Source organism: Manihot esculenta, chromosome 4 (genome assembly GCF_001659605.2).
Source record: "Manihot esculenta cultivar AM560-2 chromosome 4, M.esculenta_v8, whole genome shotgun sequence".
NCBI lineage: Eukaryota > Viridiplantae > Streptophyta > Magnoliopsida > Malpighiales > Euphorbiaceae > Manihot > Manihot esculenta.
The window spans coordinates 30308577-30329574 of NC_035164.2; the positions used below are offsets into that span (position 1 = coordinate 30308577).

The following is a 20998-nucleotide window of genomic DNA, read 5'->3' on the forward strand; positions in this document are numbered from 1 at the left end:
GTTTCTACAACAAAAAATAGAAATTCAGATTTGGGTGAGGTGTCCACTGTGCATAGAGCCACCGTATAAATCAAACTGAAATCGAACACTACTTTCCTTCTTTCATTCACTTCTCCTACCACTACTTTCCTCCCCTCTTCATTCTCTGATAGCCCCTTTTTAGGGTTTCTTCTCATCCAGTGAAGCATTGTCTTCTGTATATCTTTCTGCCGGATTCGCCGAAATGAAGCTTACTGTTAAGACTCTCAAAGGCAGCCATTTCGAAATTAGGGTTCTGCCCAACGACACAGTAAGTAGCTCATCTCTATTTCCTCTATATTAATAGGAAGTTCAGTATCAAGCTTTTTAAAGCCTATGATTAGCTATGTTTCAACTGATTTGAGTTTATATATATATATATATATATATATATATATATATATATATATATAGAGAGAGAGAGAGAGAGAGAGAGAGAGATGGTATGTATAAACTAAGTGCTAACTATTGTGTCTAGTAGTTATTAATGTTCAGACTTCAGTGTTTAGCAATTAATCCATGGAAGGTTTTAGATATTTTATTTGTCATCACATTTTACTCTTCTTTGAATTTTATAGTCACTTTAGTTTCATTGTGATAAAATTGAGGCTTGATTGCCACATTTTTCTGAGTGATAAGAATTGTGATTATTTGTAATGGCTTGATTAAATAATTGGAAATATTGTTTTAAAAGGTTATGGCTGTCAAGAAAAATATTGAAGATGTGCAAGGAAAGGATAATTACCCATGTGGGCAGCAGTTATTGATTCACAATGGTAAAGTTTTGAAAGATGAGACTACTTTAGCAGACAACAAAGTCACTGAAGATGGTTTTCTTGTTGTAATGCTTAGCAAGGTACTCCTCTTGTGCCTCTTTTGCGTGCTGTGTCATTATGGTCGTGAATTCTATGGTTGTTTGAAAAATAATGGTGGCAAAACAAAGTATGCAATTGGCATATATGAATTTATACTGTCGATGCAGTGATGAAAAATTTGAAATGTAGCCTGTTTAAGAGACCTTCTTTATAAACGATAGAAATAGTTTTAAGGATTTAAAAATTAGTTAAGAAACTTCCTTAGAGATATGTGATATATTGAGTCATGGTGATGGTTTAGTAATTGATATGATAGGGTATTTCACTTTAGTAATGGTTTAGTAATTGATATGATAGGGTATTTCACTTTGGTGATGAATTAAACCTGAAGACTTTTAATAGTTACTTTTGGACAAAATTGTTAAAGTACACAAAAGTTGGGGATTTTTTGGTCAATTTCCTTTTGCGTACAAACAATTACTTTTTATAATACCATAAAATCATATAGTGTATAATTGTGATATATTGTTTTGACATTTGCAAATACCAAAAGAAAAAAGAAGATAAGAAAAAGAAAAGATATATGATGGTAATAGTTTTGATTTCTATATAAGCTGAAAAATTTACATTTTTCGTTGTGTTAAATTTTATTATAACATCCGTATTCTCCCAAAACCAAATAAATATATTTGTCAGCTTCTTGATTGTTTTAAAGTTTTAATGATGCACTCATTTTTGCATCTGGTTTAGAGACTAATTGTCGGACTATATATTGACAAAACAAAATGGGGGTAGAATGCTAAAATTTTCTTCCGCCGATTGTTGATGATGTCTGCTTACGCCATCCATTCCATAGATCACATTAACTCTAGATACGTCGATCTTGTTTCTCTGTCTTGTGCCAGTTATACTACTATATATTTTTTCAGTTGGGACTTGCTGCTGTTATTTTTTCTAGGGATCACAGAATAATTGTTTCTAGCCATCTCTAATCTTGGAGAGTGTTTGACTTACATTCTTCATCTTCATTTTATCACCACATAATCCCTAAACGTCTCATATCTTATAACAAATTCATTTATGCCAAAATCCAGTCAGTAATATGGCTTATATTGTTACATGGCTGTGCCACACTGTAAAAGTTGGGATAAAAAGAATTGGCAAAGTCACATATGATTTAAAATACTCACTTTTTCTCCTTATTTTCTTTTTTCTTTTCTCAATTGCTATCGAACATAAGTATATTACGCTGTTTGTGGATTTCTAATTTTTTATTTCACTTTTCTCGGCATGGCACTGCCCCATATGAGTATTGTTAAAGAACTGACTGGATTCTGGCATGAGGGATTTTTTGTTAACATTTTAGAAGTTTAGGTATTTTGTTGTAACAAAATAAAGGTGAGAGACAAGAGTGAAATACTCCAATATTGACGGATAGCTGATTAAATTCCTCAGAAGTTAGTATGAGTTTTTGGAAATCAAGTTTAATACTTAAGCTTAACTGACATAGTTTTCCATCTATTGAAGTCATTAGTGGTGGGAATCATTTTGAAAATGTAGAGTTCTTTTGTAGTGGAGTACATTAAGCTTAAGCTGGAATTTTGTGTAGCTTATTCTGGTGTTATTAAAGGCGCATGCAAGGTGAGGCATTCTCGCTTTGCCTGGATGAGGCAAGGCCTCTTGCAAGACGCGGGCGCCTTTCCTTGCCTGGCTCGAGGGGCGAGGTAAGGCGAGGCATTGCCTCTTGAAAATAACATGCGTGTTTTTCTTTTTCTTTTTCTTTCTTTTTAAATACCAAATACCAAATCCTAATTCATATTTCCTTTTGAAGCAACTGATTGGAGAACTAAATTTTAGATACTAATTAGAGGATATATGCCCACAATTATCATAATTAAGTAGGGATTTATATCCTATATTAGGCTAATTAATTAAAGATGTATATCCCTATGATTATGCTAACTAATTAGGGATATATAGTTTGCATAATTTATATATATATATATATATATATAATAATTATACTAATAAATTAGGAAAGAAATAATATAATATCTTCATAGTTGACTTCCAAATTCAAATATATTCCAACATTGAAAAAGATTACATATTTATGTACAGGTATGTATGTAATTCAGCTAACAAATGAGGAATATATATCCTTACAATTATGTTAACTAATTAAAAAGAAATTAATGCAATATTTATACATACATATATATATCTATGTATATATACATACATGTGTGTGTGTGTGTAAGTATGGCGCCTCACTTCAAAAAGGAATCCCTTCAGGGCCCTTGCCTCGCGATAGGGGACCTTGTCGCCTTGAAAACATTGTCTTATTCACTTTATTCGAATTGGATTATGATGTCAGATCTGTAGTTATTCTAGCCTATGCAATAAAGTCATTTTGAACTGCTTTCGCCTTGATACTGTTCTTTCAATTTATCCCTTCTTTAAGAAAAGAATAGTAGGTTACTTTTCCAAAATTTTTAAGGTAGGGCTTTTCTAAATCATTTTTACTATTTATGCTTCTTTTGCATAAATATTCAAAAGTGATAAGTTTTGTCTCTATGAAAACTCGACCATTCCACTTGCTCTTGCTGTATTCTTAAGCCACTCATTGTCTATTTTGGCAGAGTAAAACTTCAGCTGGGACCTCATCAACCCAGGTAATCTTCATGTTGTTTTTGTTGAACAATATTTTTCCGTCTCTTTCACACACACATGCCCCAAAACCATTTTCCATCTGTTTATGACAGTCTTCTGCTGCACCTACAACTACACCAACTTCAAACTCATCTCCTGCAGTTGAAGTTCAAGCACCGTGAGTTCTTATGGGAATTGGGTTTCTTAATTATTTTGACATCAGCTAGATTTGTGTAACATATTGTTAAATTGGTTATTGCAGGGCCGCGAAGAGCACATCTGCTTCTGAAGCAGCAACAGCTACGTAAGAGCTCTACCTCTATCTGTATGTTTATTCTTTCATATGATAACATAATATTAAATAAAAATCATTGGCAAAAATATGTAATTCGATCCACCAGCTACTTGGGGATTAAGGCTTAGTTGTTGTTGTCGATCCATTATACTGGGAATCTTGGTCTGTTTGCTTTGGGGTTCCACCATAAAGTTTCAAGCTTGCTTTCAACATGCAGGCTATTTTTATTATAGTTTAATTGGTGTATTTGTGTTATGTTTAGATAAGAAAATCTTACTCTTTTCTTGTTAACTCCCTTGTGGTAAAATTGTTCGTAAAGTAATAATCTTGGCAGCTTTAAAGTGTTCAAATTGCAGCCATTTCTATTCCATATAGTTCCAATGCAAGTCGAATTTACATGAGATCCTTATGAAATTTGGTAAATTACGCAAGTACTGTTATCTGAGTGGGAGTGTTGGTGCACAGCAGTATGGTGTGTCTGGAAGGTCATACATTTGAATTTTGATAATTGCCTTTGAGCCTCTCTTTTGCATTGGAGATGTCCTTTACAGGAGAAGTACATTTGTGCTAGAAATCAGGATTCAATTTAATTCTATTTGATCTAATTCTCACGTTTGGAGTCCTTTTATCAGTGAAACCTAATTAAATTGTGTTGGAAATGGTATTATTTATAGAATTACTATCTGACCATAATCAAAAGACACTGGATGTGGTGAGAATTTATTATGTTTCTATAAGTTGGTGGCATCAACTATCAAAAAACAAGAATTACCATCTAAACCATCTTATCCTTTACAATAGATGTATTTGGAGATCAAGATATATTTCAAACTTATAAATACAATTACAAAATTAATTGGATTGGATTATAATAATGAAATTTATTTGAATGAGTTCAGTTCTTGTTCCTAATAGGCTCTTTTGGGATATCTAGGATAGGATGCTGGTACTGGCCTGCCCAGCTGTTCATGTCAAATATCAATAAAAATGTAATGGTTGTCTATGGTATCTCACATCAAGAAAATACATCTGACAATACGTGGAGCATTTCTTACTTCCTGGATGTCCTTTTTATGTGTTAATGAGCACAGCTTGTAGACATCTGTTTTTTGCTTCTGCTTTCGTTTAAAATAAAATTTAAGTGGGCCAGCCAGCAATGTGAAATATTATTGATGATAATCTTGTAATTATCTTATCCTCTATAACCCTTTTAACTTATAAAATACTTATATCATGCAATAATTACTGAAGTAATATAATGGGCTGATAGAATTGCCATCTCTTTGTTGCAGTGCACAAACTGATACCTATGGTGATGCTGCTTCAAATTTAGTTCCCGGTAATAATATTGACCAGACTATCCAACAAATAATGGATATAGGAGGTGGGAACTGGGATAAAGAAACAGTTACTCGTGCACTTCGGGCTGCCTATAACAATCCAGAACGAGCAGTAGATTACTTGTACTCTGTATGTCCAAACTCAATGCATGATTTTCACCAACTTCTATTTAGATTGGCTACTTATGTTGTTTGGTGTTCAGGGTATTCCAGAAGCAGCGGAAGTTGCTGTCCCAGTGTCTCATTTCCCTGCAGGTCAGGCAACTGAAACAGGTACAGCTGCACCTGCATCTGGAGCACCCAATACGTCTCCCTTTAATATGTTCCCCCAGGTATTACTTTGGAGTTTGGATGAGTTTCATTGTGTATTATGCATATTTTGTTCCATGTTTCAATTGTGCACAACTTCCCCAGGAAACACTTTCTGCTGCTGCCGGTGGTGGGGAATTTGGATCCCTTGATTTCCTTAGAAGCAATCAACAGGTATGGTTCTTTCTATCATTTAATATTGAATTCATTTGAAATCTGAACATGCTTAGATCTTGTTTCATTTCCATTACACATCAGTGTTTGCCCCATAGGTCATGTGCATGGTTTGCCTTTTTAACAAATGATCTGTGAAGGTGAATCGCATAGGCAATATGTGAACATAATGATGGTGAATATTTTGGGGCCTATGAGTAGAGGCAGGAAAAGTAGGTATGATGTAAAGTGAATAACTATACCATGTCCCCTTAAGTAATATTGTTCTGGACATGCTTGGAGGAGTTTTGAAGTTGCATATCATTTCATGGAATTCCAGTTGCTCACTGCCTTAATGACGCAACTTGATTTATGCTCCTAAATTCTTCTATGAATTTGTATGATGACATCAATTTTTTTATATAGTTTCAAACATTGCGATCAATGGTTCAGGCGAATCCACAAATTTTACAGGTTTATATTTCTTTCCCTTTTCCATTATTTTTTCCCTATGATTTAAATACTTGCTATGTCTTAGTTAATATTCTGCTTTTGTAACAGCCCATGCTTCAGGAACTTGGAAAGCAAAACCCTCAACTATTAAGAATGATTCAAGAACATCATGCTGAATTTCTTCAGTTAATAAATGAACCTCTTGAAGGTTCTGAAGGGTGAGTATTTAATTGGGTGATTCGATAAACTATAAAAAAGACTGCTGAACATAACTATCAGTTTATTAAGGATGTAGAGAATTTCATATCTAGTGAAAAGTGTTCCATCTTTGGAATCGGCATTGCAGTAACCATAGGATCTAGTGAATAGTTAGTAAAATGTCCGCCTTGTACGGTTTAAAAAATATGGCACTTAAGACCGTCCAAATAAATTCTCTTTGCATTAACATCTAGATCATGAATCCTTAGAATCTATACTGTGCAAGGAGACGTTGGTTTTCCTAATTTTAATTGAAGACTATGACATAGCAACAAGCGCTAATATGTTTCCTCGTTCAGGGATATATTTGATCAGGTTGACCAAGACATGCCTCATGCAATAAACGTGACCCCTGCTGAACAGGAGGCTATTGAACGGGTATGTGTGATCATTGGCCTCTGCCTTTGTATTTTTGTCCTGATATATTTTGCTTTCCCTGCGATTGAATTTACTAATTGTAGTTGTAATTTCCCATTTATAGCTTGAGGCAATGGGATTTGATAGAGCCCTTGTTGTCGAGGCATTTTTGGCTTGCGATCGCAACGAGGAATTGGCGGCTAACTACCTGCTGGAAAATGCTGGAGATTTTGAGGATTGAGCTGAGAACTTTACCCAGTTGGATTCATAGGTTTTTTTTTTAAATTTAGTTTTTTTTTTTGTTTTTAAATAATTAATTATTATTATTGTTTTACAGATGAGTCTTTGTCAGCATCCTTGGTAGTGTATGGATTTACATAGTAAAACCCTGATAACGATTCCTTGAAAGTAAATTTTGAGAATGTGTTATGTCTTGTTTTAACTCTTGAATGTGCTTTGAATCGTTTATTGGCGCACCGTTTGTCTGGATAGTGGACGCAGTTGACTCATCCATCCCAGTGGCCTTGGCTCGGCCTAAACCATAAAAGAGCTAAATATTTGAAGTGGGATTATGACGAGATCCAGGTTATGTTCTAGGAGTTGATACGTGGGATTGCCACCAGTGCAATTCGCCTTGCAAATAGCTTCTTTTCCTGGCGCCATTGCTTCTACGTGGGTAGCCTTTTATTTGGGATGAAGTTTGTAAGAGAAGCTTTTTGTAGTCTTTAAATTTGTGTTTGAAAGGAGGTAGGGTTTTTAAAGCAGGGTTTTTCTTTGGTGGGGTGATACATTTTTTTTCATGAGAATTTTTGAATATTTTAAAAGATCTCTTTTTATCTTAAACAATTAAAAATTATTAAGATAAAAAATTATTTTTTAGAAAATCTTGCATTACTTCACCTTTTGTTTGAAATCTTGTTTTAGTCTCTCCTATTTATAACCAAGAATCCCTAGAATGCATCGTTTGTCAGTCTGTTCCTATGGGCAGTTACAAGCGTTAGGAAATGTAATCCTTTTATTTATTGGTTAGATAATTATCATTGTTTAAAAAAATTCAAACAACAAATAATATTTTAAGTTGTTGAAAATTTTTATGTAATCCTTTTATTAATATTATTGCTTAAATGATATATTATGCACATAAAAAAATATTAAACTCATTTTTTATTAGTCAAAAGATCTATAAAGAAATAGTAAGTATACAAGATATTGAATTCCTTTTCTTTCAAAAGTTTAAATGTTCAATTTTCTCATTTCATATCTAAAATTATATTCGATTTTTAATATTAAAATTATAATACATTTAAAATTACAGAGTATGAATTTATTTTCTTTTTAATTTCTAAATATTATAGTTATTATTTACATAAGAGAAGCGGAAAATACACGGCATTAGTTAATTAATGGTGTCGAAAAATATTATCAAACAATGAATAATACTTTAAGTTGATATTAAAATGATCTCTTATTCCATTATTATGGCTGAGAAATGTATATAAAAATTATGGATAAATGATTTTTTTTAATACATTCTTTTAAAAAAATTATTATTTAATCTTTATAATATGAAAAAATTTATAAATTAATCACTCAACTTTAAAAAATGCATTAAAACATTTTTAATATTTTAAAAAATTTATTAATTAATTTTTTTAAATTTTATCGCTATAAATTTTACTGTTTAATTCTTATAATTTTAAAAAATTTATTATATATTAATTATATCGATAATGAAAATCAATGATATTATTATATACGGACCTATGAGAATATAATTTTAAAATAAAAATAAAATATATTAAATTTTAAGTATGTTATTTTACATAAATGTATAAATTTAAATATATTATTTATCATTTATCAAATTTCCTCTAGTTAAAATAATAAAAATATAATATATAAATTTAAATCAAATATTAAAAATTAAAACAATAAAAATATAATATATAAATTTAAATCAAATATTAAAAATTAAAACCATAAAAATATAATATATAAATTGAAATCTAAAAATATGAAAATTAAAATTTAAAGGGCATATTTTTTTATTTAAATAGTTTTTTATTATAAATTTTAAAATTTAGCTAAAGGTTTGTAATGATTTTATATATACAAAACATTTTTTCTATTAAAATATAATATAATTATTTTTAAATTATATTTACTAGTATAGTTTACTGTATTAATTACTTTCATTTTATATATTTTATGTCGTGGCCTTATTTAATAATTTAATTTTATAATATTTATATATATTTAAATTTAAATAGATATTTGATAACTATCTGTAGTTGATAGTCAAAGTTGTGTAATTAATACCGGCTGATTAATAATAAAAAATGACTAAAATTTTAATAATACCAATAAAATTTATATAATATGTAAGTATTAGTTATCAATAATTTAAAATATAAAATATAACTAAAAGATAGATATAACGAGCGTTAAAATTTTGTAATCAATTACATATGCTTTTAATTTTATTTATTTATTTATTTTAAATTTAATTTTTTAAATAATTTTACACACATATATATATTAATTGCATTTAAAATTTTCATGTTAAGTATATTAATATTTTAAAAATAAAAAATTTTAAATTAAAAAAAAATCTCCTTTTAAATAAAAAATTCATAAAAAGAAATTAAATTAAATTTTTATAAAATTTTTTATTTCAGTCAGGAAAATTATCTGAATTTAATCACCGTCCGTCCTGTATATTAATTTTTTAATTCCTTTTTTAAGGCATAGCAATCAGCAAAGAGTACAAAGCAATCTTCAGTCGAGGAAAAGAGGAAACTTGAGATATTCTCTCCGGTTGAGTGTGAGTGACTATCGGCGCACAATGAACATTGAAGGTTAATAGCAGATGAAAAGGACGATTGTCGCAGTTTTCCTTCGTCGCAATTTAAGTCATACAGGAGATTGGGTTGAGTCTTGTGACCATAGAGAGGTCCTGAGATCGTGATAGAGTTCACTCTAACTGCCTTCCAAGTTCATGATAAGCTAAATTTCTTTAGAAAGATGCATATCATAGCTAATCAACTCTAGAATCACATGATGTCAAGGCTACCCGCAAGATTCCCTCCTCACCAGAGCTTCAAACTGATCAGAATTTGCTTGGAATCCGGTGACTTACAACGTGCACTCTACTTACTCGATAAAGTTCCTGAACCGGACCTCCGTACGTGGACCATTGTAATTTCAGCTCACATTCAACATGGGTTCCATAAGAAAGCCATAGAAATCTACGCTACATTGCTGGGTCGCAATATAAAACCCGATAAGTTATTATTACTATCAGCTTCGAAGGCATGTGCTGCGTCTGGTGATGTTGTCAAGGCCAGGGAAATACATAATGATGCAATTCGGTTTGGGTTTAATAGAGATCTCTTGTTGGGTAATGCATTGATTGCTATGTATGGTAAATGTAAATATGTTGACGGAGCAAAACGGGCTTTTGATGATATAGTGGTTAAAGATGTGGTTTCTTGGACTTCCATGGCTTCTTGTTATGTCAATTGTGGTATGTTTAGACAAGGTGTGATGGCTTTCAGGGAGATGGGGTCAGATGGGATTAGACCTAATTCATTGACGGTATCATCGATCTTACCTGCTTTTGCTGATTTGAAGGAGTTGAAGTTGGGAAGAGAGATTCATGGGTTTGTTCTGAGGAATGGAATGGAAGGGAATCTTTATGTGAGTAGTGCACTTGTGAACATGTATGCCAGTTGCGCGAGTCTTAGACAAGCTAGACTGGTATTTGATAACATGTCTCAGCGAGATATTGTATCGTGGAATGTGATATTAACGGCCTACTTCTTGAACAAAGAATGTGAGAACGGACTTGCTTTGTTTTACCAAATGAGAAAGGCAGGCATCGAGTTAAATCATGCTTCATGGAATGCTGTAATCAGTGGCTGCCTGCAGAATGGTCAAAATGAACTGGCACTGGATACATTTAACAAAATGCAAGATTCAGGCTTCAAACCCAATCAAATCACGATTGTTACTCTTTTACCTGCTTGTACAAATTTGGAGAACTTAAGGGGTGGAAGAGAAATTCATGGTTTTGTCTTTAGGCATTCTTTTATAGAGGACACGACGATAACAACAGCTCTAGTTTTGTTGTATGCGAGGTGTGGCGACTTGGAACATTCAAGAGAAGTCTTCAACATGATGCCAACAAAAGATGTTGTTGCTTGGAACACAATGATCCTTGCAAACTCTATGCATGGGAATGGAGAAGAATCTTTAATGCTTTTTCACAAAATGGTGGACTTGGGGATTAAACCCAACTCTGTTACATTTATAGGCGTCTTGTCTGGATGTAGCCATTCTAAGCTAGCTGACAAAGGCCTTCAGATTTTTAATTCAATGACTTCTGAATATGCAATTAAACCTGATGAAGATCATTATTCATGCATGGTTAATGTACTAAGCCGTGCTGGTCGCCTGGAACAAGCCCATGAGTTCATCCAAAAAATGCCTGTAGAACCAATAGCTAGTGCCTGGGGAGCACTACTTGGAGCTTGTACAGTGTACGAGAATGTGGAGTTGGCGAGAATTGCAGCCGGTCGGCTATTTGAGATTGATCCGGATAATCCTGCAAACTATGTTTTATTGTCTAACATTTTGTTTACTGCCAAAATGTGGGTTGAAGCTTCAGAAACTAGAAAAATGATGAGAGACAAAGGACTTGGAAAAACACCAGGTCGCAGTTGGGTTCAGGTAAAAGATAAAGTGTACTCTTTAGTTGTTGGAGATAAAGAGTAATGAACAGAATGACAAGATCTTTAGATTTTTGGAGGATATAGGTGAAAAGATGAGATTGACTGGGTATCAGCCCAACTCTGATTTTGTTCTGCAGAATGTAGAGCAAGAAGAACGAGAAGAAACGTTGTGCAGCCACAGTGAAAGGCTGGCAGTTGCTTTTGGAATACTGAATTCAAGTGGGAAATCATCTATTCCAGTGTTTAACAATTTGAGAATATGTGGGGACTGCCATAATACCATCAAGTTAATAGCCAAGATTGTTGACATGCAGATCATTGTTAGAGATTCCTTGAGATTTCACCATTTCAGGGATGGGTATTGTTCTTGTCGTGATTTTTTGTGATATTCTGATGCTGATGCTGATGCTGATGCAAAGTAGTCAAAAAATAAGATTGAAGACTTGAATGGAATGAGATCTTTCAAATTATTATCAATTTTATCCTTTTTTTTTTCGTGACATTAATATAAGAATAATGTGATAATTCTGATAGTTGTTAACAGCATAAAGTAAAATACAATTAAAATAACTTTAAAAAATTATGATTTAATTACTTAAAAAAATATATAGCATAGCTGCAATAAAATTAAAATTACATAATTTTTTTATTAACTCAGACTTGAATATCACTCGTACATAATTCAAGGAAGAAATCACCGAATTCCATTCTTTTTTAATGTTTTAAACTAATTAATATCAAACCAAAAGTCTGGGTAAAACTTCAGTCCTACTAATCCCCAATTGATCAGTGATTTACCATCACCAATAATCCAGAATCAGCCTCTTACATATCATGGTCATGGTGCCAAATATAAGGTTTATTGTTCTTTTCAATAAGATTTTACATGATTACGAAGCTAATGACAGTTTACATTCCAATGTTTGTGATCTGGTCTAAACACACCGCTGGGCAAATTTCCCCACTCCATTTCGTGATTCATGAAAGGAATAAAGACTTGTTTTCTTGACGTTATAGACATCATTCATAGAGATTCCGTTCTACAAGTAACTCTAGAACTCGTCATTACATCATCACATATACACAATAACTTGAACCCCCTGAATAATATCTTGTATCACCCAGAGGAGACTTAGAACTCCCTGTCCGGGAACATAATAGGAGCAACCAGAGACCAAACGTAGAGACCTGCAGTTGCCCAGCCTGTAACAATCCGTACCCATACAGATGCCCACCCCACATCAACTAGCTTTCCACTTCCCCCAACTGATGTTGACCACCCAGTCAAAAGCATAGCCGAATACATGCTAGCAAGAGAGAAGATGATATGGAAGAAGGCATAAGAATATGCGACAGGTTTAGATTTCTCCTTCTCATCATGCTCTGCTTCGGTCTTGTCCAATGGCAGCAAAGGTTTCCCTGCACCTCTCCCAAACAAAGAAAATAAAATCATCAGATCTCAACAGAAAAACCACATGCATGCTTGGGAGGAAAACTACAGCAAGATAACCCAATACACTTAGTGGAATGTGTCATTTCCCTTTTCATAAAAAAAATTTAGAGAAAATTGAATTATTCAGTTTCCTCATCTTGTTTAGCAGAAATTTTAGACAATGAACAGATGGTTTCAGGCAACAAAAGATTTTGTTCAAATAAATTTCTGAAGTTACCTGCACGGGGTGAGCTCGGTGGGGAAAGAAGGGTAGTAGAGGACCCAGCACGTACAGCTGAATAGACAACTGATAGAACAGTTGTGAGCAGGCCAATGGTAAGGGTGCCAGTAGAAACAGCTTTTGAATGTTTGTGAAGACCATTGCACTCGTATTCTCTTGGTTCACTGGCAAGCCCACTGTAGCACAGGTACATGCAGTAAAAGGATATTACAGATGCTGGCAAAATGCTACCACTTACCTGTTTTCCACCAAAAAGATGGCGCATGAGATAAAAAAAAAATGCAGCTATGCACTAGGCAGAAATGTAAAGAACAACATATCATCACAAACTTAAAAATCACAGTATCCCTCATACCAAGAGTCAACAAATATACAGTTATCAACTTGGAAAGTGAGCAAATTAATGCTATTAACAATAACAATTCAAATTTACCAAATATGCAATTAAGAGTACATGTTGGTACTCTACAATTCTTGATGGAACTCATCATCAAGAACAAAAGATCTTGTGAGAAGATGCAGATGATTATGTTATATTTCTGATTCAGGTTGCCTGTAACCATGATGAGCATAGTTGCATTCTTGAGAACATTATCACATCCAGTATCATAGTATCAACAGTAGAAACCATGATATTACATCATTGCTTGTAATAATAATATGTGAGTTGTGCTTTGACTTATCCTTTGTTTGCAAAGAGTTAATCAATTCAGAACTCTTTCTGCACCTGCTTCTGCAAAACATATGGAGGGGTGCCTTCAAATGCAATAAAATTGACAAAGCTTCAAACCATCCCATGATTGCAAATGTCATCTATTTTAGAAGTCTAATAGAAAGCCTGGACAAAAAATTAGCTGAACCACTAATCTTAACAGATCCTAACCATACTATCATACTTCAGAATACACTCATTTCAATTCTAGTTTTTGTCAACCCTTCTCAACCAATTAGTCTTTCAGAACATAGAAAGAATCACAGGTAATGAGGTAACCATTGGAAATGTTGGGGTATAACCAATTGTATCCCTGTGAATATTTCCATGAAAGCTGAAAGTACTTGCATCTTTTCTGAAAATTTTCCTATTCTCCACCAGCACAGCTCTGATGTTTGAAGCTCACTGACCTTAGTCCTTAGTCCTAGACTATCAAAACAAATCACTATATGTATAGATGCATTGCCATGGTAGCATGAACTGCATCCTACAATCGTTTCTTCATTCATTCAAATGCACAAGAGGTATACAAAATGATCAACAATCATAATTATTAGATGTACTGGTATGCGAAAGTATAAACTCACAGCAGGGTGAAGTGCGACAATGGCAAAAACAAACACGAAAATTAGGGTCATGACAATAAAGAAAGTGTTTAATCCACAGTCCTGTCCAGATGGTGTAAACCAATGGAAGAGAAATCCTGAGAAGACAAATGTCGCCAAATAGCACACAAGCGAGACAACAAGTAGGGCAGCATACCTGCATGAGTAAGATTGCAAAATAGGCACGGCTCAAATATCTCATTGCATAAACAGAAAAATGCATTAGGAAAACCAAAGGTTGCCATGGCATATTTAAGGTAAGTTAAACTAACCAGAATTTTTCATCATATCCCACCCACTTGTCATTCCATCCATGTACAAAATCCAACAAGAGCACAACTTGAACAAGAAGAAACAAACCTGAGCCAAATTTTGATATTGATTCTGCATATAAAAAGTATAGCAGTCAGCAATAACCCTAAAATTTGAAATGACATTCATGGAAGAAACGGATAGGTTAATCAAAACCATAAAAACAAAATTAATAGACAATGCAATTGGAATAAAGATGGCCAAAACTGATTACCATAGAAGCTGACGATTTCATTAGGAACGAAAAACGTGAAGATCACCAAAATGAACCAACAAATAATTTTCATCATCCATCCACCATGATGCAAACTGTCACGAGGATCCTTCTGATTTTTTACACCAACCATTAGAACAGCTAGAATAGTAAAGAACAGAAAATTTCCCAAGCTAACACGCAGCACTGCATCAGTTTCAAACCATTCCCTATTGGGTGTCTTATGAAAGTGATTGATCCCTGCATTAACATCCATATGAAATTATAATAATCAGTTGAAACTATCTAAAAATGTATGCAGCAGCTCATTGACCATAACAAAAGCTCATTTTGATAAATCATTTGCTCTCAGGGCTATCATCAAATGTAAATTAGTAAACTTGAAGAAAACCTACACCAACTCAGATAGCAGAAACCATAGCAAATATTTTTTAATGATCCACAAAATTGGAGGCCAAAAGACTTACAAGGCAACTTCTCCATGAGAGGAGCAGCAACCTCACGGAGAATCCATGAAACAATCAGAGACAGAGCAAAGAGACCACAATAAGCAATCCTGGCGGATCTCCTGCTTATTCCAGAAACCACCGTGCGGCACGCATCACAGGCGCAGGCTGCACAGCAAGACGCAAGGCAAGAAGCCGCCCACATCTTCTTCAATAGTCAAGCAAACGAATTTCAAATCTAAACACAATTGATCATCATCAGCAAATGATTATGCAACCAGAATCAAAACCCTAACTAGATGTATAACGATAATCGCAGTAATGATAGGAGAAACCTAATTGAAGATAAATTCCTTGGAAATCAAAAGAAACTGAATAATGAGAATGAAAAGTTAGATTGCACATACCTATTTGAATCGGAGAAAGAAGAAGAAAAGATGTTTGATCACAAAAATGAAGCACAATCGAGAAGAACAATTTGCAGTCTCGAGCGGTGAAGAAAGACTTTCGTGCCTTTTTTTCTTGTAATAATCCGTCATTCGCTTGATTAAAAAAAAAAATATATATATATATATAGGTCATTGGTCAATGCCAGCCGTTGATTTCCTACTTTTAGCAGAACAAACCAAACAAATCAATGGCCGATATAGCTAATTCTTTTTTAATGAGTTTTTAATTTCCATAATTCTCCTATTGTTTCTTATTATTAGTACGATAAATTACCAGTAAATGATTAAATTTTGGCAAAGGCTTTATTAAGATGATGAAAAATCAGTTAAAAGTCATTTAAATTTCAATCGAATAATATGAGCAAAATTTTTAAATTTTATTTTAAAACTTTAATATTTAGTTTACAATATAATTTAAATTTGAATTTATTAAAAAATATAAAAATAACTTACTTCTTTTCTCATTAATCAAACACTAATTTTAATTTTCTCATGTCTTTTAAATTATACAAATCATAAAAAATGCTAAAAATTTTAAAATTACAATAAATTATTTATATATTTTTTAAAATAAACCTAATAAAAACCATGAAAATATAAGAATCATTAACGGTAAAAGTAATAATATATTAAAAATTTAAATTTAATTTCCTTATGTAGATCTATAATTTAAATTATTATAAAAAATCTCTCATAATTTTTTTATTAGTTTAATATGACTTTGGTTGTTTCTATTACATAGTAAAAGTATATTTTTAAGGTTAGAATTTGATGCTTAATTAAAGACATAATATTTAAAAAAAATTTCAAAGGAGAGTTTAAGGTGAAAATTTAATATTTAATTATACTCACAAATTTAGTACGACGATATATCTGAATAAATATGAAAAATTTTTAAATATTTTAATTTTATTTTAATTATTTTTAAATAAAATAAAATATTTTAAAAAATATAATTATTTTATTTACTTTGAAGACACAACTAAATTTTTAATATAGAAATTTATTAATCTCCTTTATTTTTAAATATATTCAATTAAATAATAAAAAATAAATTATGTTTTTAAAACCATGGCAATACCTAACTTGAAGGGTTATCTTAACTTATAAATTGATTTGATTATTTTATAAATTTTAAAAATAAGTTGATTTGTGTATTTATCATATTTTTTAAAATTTATAATTTTAAATTATAAGTTAAAAAATATATTGTGGATAACCTTTTTCATTCTAATGCTTATAAATACTAAAATTTTAAATTGATTTGATCAATTAAGTTATTATATTACTTTTAATTAATTTTAATTTTTCACTATATACCTTATTTCAATATTGTGTTTTAATAATTTTAATAATAAATATGCTTATAATTATTTGTTATTAAATGATTTATGAGCCATTTATAATTATCTTAACTAAATATGTAAATTATTTAAAAATTTAAATGTTTTTCAAACCTAACTAATTTTGATATAAATTAAAATAAATATTTTTTTAACACTTTGTCACGAATGAGTTAGAGTAAAATAATTTTTTTTAAAGTAAGGTTTATTTTAGGATTTTGCAAATATTTTAAAGATATTTTTAGATTTTAAAAGGAAAACTTCACCATCTACCAATCTATTCTATGCCGAATACAAATTTAAAGTTTTTTAAACCTTAAAAACCCTCATTTACTTTAAAAAAAAAAAAAATTCCTCTTGGGTAAATGGATGGAGAGAGAGGGGCTAGTTTTTGGAAGAAATTATAAGATGGGAAGAAAGTCTCTAATTTTAAAAATTGATGGCATGTCTGTTTATTATGTCAAACTTCAGGGATTAAAAAAGTAAGTTTTCCTCGTTAAAAATAAGCCTAATGTCGCTTTCCGTTGGCCTAATCTGAGTAATACAGTGGATGGTCTGCCTGGCCATCTCCTCTGCATCACAGCCGAGACACGCGGAGAATACCCAATTACATAGAAAATTTTAGTTCCCATCTCAACAAAATTGCGCAGAAAGCAAAAGGAAGGTAAAGAAAAAGGAAATATTTTGATCCTTTATCTCACTGTGAGTCCCTTTCTCTACCTCTGTTTCCTTCCTTCAGATCTGAGCAAATTCACCCTGGTTTTCTGGTTTTTGTCTTTCGTTTTATTGTTTTTCTGGTCTCTTGTGGTGGGTTTCGTTGAATGTGATTTCTTATTATAGAAGTGTTTGATTGTTTCGTGCACTTTGGTTTCTCTTAGATTTTTTAGTGAAAGGAAACCAATAGATGATCTGTATTTGAATGGGAGAGAGACAGATCTAAAATCTGGAAATGGGCAAGGTTGTAGCTGAAAGGTCAAAATCTTAGCTTTTTGCTCATATGAAGGTTGGCACTTAGCAACCGTAATTATTTAAGCAACCAAATTATAAAGGCCAATCATTTATATATACACCTGGTGGATAGATAATTCTGTGAAGAAGGGTTCCAAGTCATAGATAATGCGGCGAATTTCAGGTTGCAGAAGGATAAAATCCCCTCAAACGGAAATTGCTTGGTCTAAATTTGATCCATAAAATTTTTGGCAATTTTGTTTTGTAGAATCACCTAAATATTGTTTGAACAATCAGAACTACACATTTTGGACTGTTTGCCAAAAAGAAAGAGGAATTAATTTAGTCTATTGGTGCTATGTTTTAGAAAAATATTTTCTTTTTGTTGTTTTCCTGGGGCATTTTACGCATCCTCTTTCTTTCTACTTATACTACTAGGATTTGCTGGTGTACAGTTTTTCTTTTTTCTGGGCCATATTGTATTACAATTTTGAATTGAAGCATAGATGTGGTGGAGTCCATTAATGAAATTAGACATTCCTTGGGGTCGGACCAACCATTGGTATAAGGTTGGAACTAATAAATTAATTAATTAGCTTATCTCTCTTATGAACCACTTTGGTTCTATGTCTGCTTTCAATGTGGGACTCTCAACATTTCTCCCCTCAAATTATGCACTTCCTGTTAACTTGAAGGTGCTCATGTTCTGTGGGTTTTCTGTTAATGTTCAGTGTAGTGGAGAGGTATTGGAGTTTAGTTTCTCAACAGTATGTGGGCTGATAATTAAAAGTAAAAAATATATATCATAAGGAATTACATTATATTTTAGACTGTTTGTGTTTTTCAATTCCTGCTTTATCTTATGATACTCTTCATGGGTGTTTTTACTTGGGAATCAAAGTTGGCTAAAATCCATCAGTCAATAAATGGCCTGCATGTTAGGGTCTCATTATTTTGCTAGACATTGATGAATGATTAGTGATCTCTTCTGATTGCCTTAAACTTTACCAGGAAGCCTTGAAGCTTAGTAATTGATTTGCTTTGCTGAAGGTTATCCAAACTTCCCCGCTTAAGCCCTTTGTTTCAGCTGAAGAAGCACTAGCTTGATAAGGGCTGATTCTCCCCTATTTAATTCCATTTCTTCAGTAGGATCTCTTAGTTATTAGCATGTTGAAGCCAATTTTTTTTTCCATTAACTTTTTATGGCATCTCTAATCAGTAGATTGTGAATATTAGTTGCTGAAGACTTCCAGGGATATAATTTTGTTTACATACCAGTTGCTTGATGATGCTTACATAAGTAGTTTGCCCTAAGTTGTCTCCATTCCCCTAGTTTCTGAAGCAAGCTATTAGTTTGCTTGTTTTTTAAAAATTGAAGTTCACTCATGGATTCGCACTGAAAGCAAACCTGCATTAACTTTCCATGAAACAAAAACCTTGCATTACATTTTATTTTAGCTAATAATAATAATAATATAATCCCAATATTGATTTCCCTTCAATTATGTATTATAAAATTTTGTTTTCAATTGTCTTTCCATTTGTCAAACTCAAAAAAAAAATTGTTGTGATTTTTCAGGTTGGCCAAGGAAATTTAGAATAAACGGCTATGGTTCTGGATAACATTTTATCATCTCCTCATCGGAAGTCACCTTCTTTCCGGAAACAATTCCCACGTGATGAGTTGGGTAGTTGGTCAACACTCGTTCAGAGGCACCGTTTCCTCTTAACAGCTTTGGTTCTTTTGGCTTTCCTATGCACCATCTATCTTTACTTTGCTATTACTTTAGGCGCAACTGCCACCGGATCATGTTCTGGATTGACAGGAAAACAGCAAGCATTATGTCGCATAAAAGAGGCAAAGGCTTCAGTCAAGGGGAAAATGAAATTTTTCTAGCACATAGACAACAAACTATTCTCATATTGAGGGAATGCTTGTGCTTGTTATTGGTTACTGTATACATGACACATACCAGAATTTGTCTTGGAAAAAGTTTGATAACATTGAATCATTATCATTAATGTGAAGATCATTTTGTAGTTCCCCACTATTTTCATCACCTGCTGCATTTTTGTTTTCCCTTTCTAAATGCCATGCGATTTCATCTTTTGAGGACTGTTAGAAGTTGAGATTGTGGAAGTAAATGAAGCCTCTGAAGGGTTTGGTTCTATAATCTCAGTAAACATCTATACTAATATACTAAAATCCGCGGATGATAGCATTTTTTTTAACAGTGTCATGAACAGCATTTGCATTTACAGTATTTTCTCCATTATGCTCCTTCAAATCTTTCATGGTTGTGCCTTAGTACATTTTTCTTCCTCCTTTGTTTTCCTCTCATCCAAACATAGCATAAACTTTTTTTTTAATCAAAGAACATAGCATAAACTATGAGGGGTCTCTTTTATCCATCCTATGCGCCAAAGATTTAGCATTGCATGTTTTAAGATAGTGGGCGACATTTGACTTAAATGCTTTAGAAAAATCTGCAGCACAATATTATATTGTGATACATAGACGGGTATTAAATGCATTCTCATACAAATATGGTATTTTAACAGGTGCCTAGCTTTTGCTTCCTATAAATAGCTATTTCAGTTCTCTGGATTACATCAAGAGGCAAAGTACTAATTCTGTAATATCTGCGAGAATGAATAAATATTTTTGTAAAGAGTGATTTTTTTTTCCCAGTTATATCTATTTCCATATAGATTCAATGATGGAAAAGCAAATATTCATATGGGTACTATTTATTTTAGTCCCATCTCTTTCTATAATTGAGAGAGGACAAAGCTGATATTGCTTTTTTCTTTTTCTTTTCCTTTTCTCATCCACTTTCCTCACTCATGTGTGGAATTGGATTTTTGCGACTGTTTTTGAGCTTTTTGCTTTGTTTTTTTTTTTTGGCAGGT

General features: G+C 32.4%; 3 protein-coding genes and 1 pseudogene across 3 annotated transcripts; 3 read left to right on the plus strand and 1 right to left on the minus strand.

Annotated features, from left to right (window-relative positions):
• LOC110612886 (ubiquitin receptor RAD23b) lies at positions 1-7092 on the plus strand. The gene is made up of 12 exons (XM_021753724.2): positions 1-289; positions 713-874; positions 3476-3508; positions 3599-3663; positions 3748-3789; positions 5073-5250; positions 5324-5452; positions 5535-5603; positions 6009-6056; positions 6144-6253; positions 6593-6671; positions 6775-7092. The coding sequence occupies exons 1-12, from the start codon at positions 224-226 to the stop codon at positions 6889-6891; spliced, it is 1098 nt and encodes a 365-aa protein (XP_021609416.1). The 5' UTR covers positions 1-223; the 3' UTR covers positions 6892-7092.
• Positions 7093-9382: 2290 nt separating this feature from the next.
• On the plus strand, positions 9383-11805 carry LOC110613197 (annotated as a pseudogene).
• A 419-nt stretch (positions 11806-12224) lies between these two features.
• LOC110613581 (probable serine incorporator) lies at positions 12225-15900 on the minus strand. Its single transcript, XM_021754791.2, has 7 exons — positions 15753-15900; positions 15367-15583; positions 14900-15139; positions 14646-14757; positions 14356-14530; positions 13060-13294; positions 12225-12808 (listed from the first exon to the last, which is right to left on the minus strand). Exons 2-7 carry the CDS (start codon positions 15548-15550, stop codon positions 12516-12518), a joined length of 1239 nt encoding a protein of 412 aa, XP_021610483.1. The 5' UTR covers positions 15551-15583; positions 15753-15900; the 3' UTR covers positions 12225-12515.
• A 1754-nt stretch (positions 15901-17654) lies between these two features.
• Positions 17655-20136, plus strand: LOC110613792. Its single transcript, XM_043955644.1, has 2 exons — positions 17655-17839; positions 19665-20136. The coding sequence occupies exon 2, from the start codon at positions 19695-19697 to the stop codon at positions 19980-19982; it is 288 nt and encodes a 95-aa protein (XP_043811579.1). The 5' UTR covers positions 17655-17839; positions 19665-19694; the 3' UTR covers positions 19983-20136.
• Positions 20137-20998: the final 862 nt, after the last annotated feature.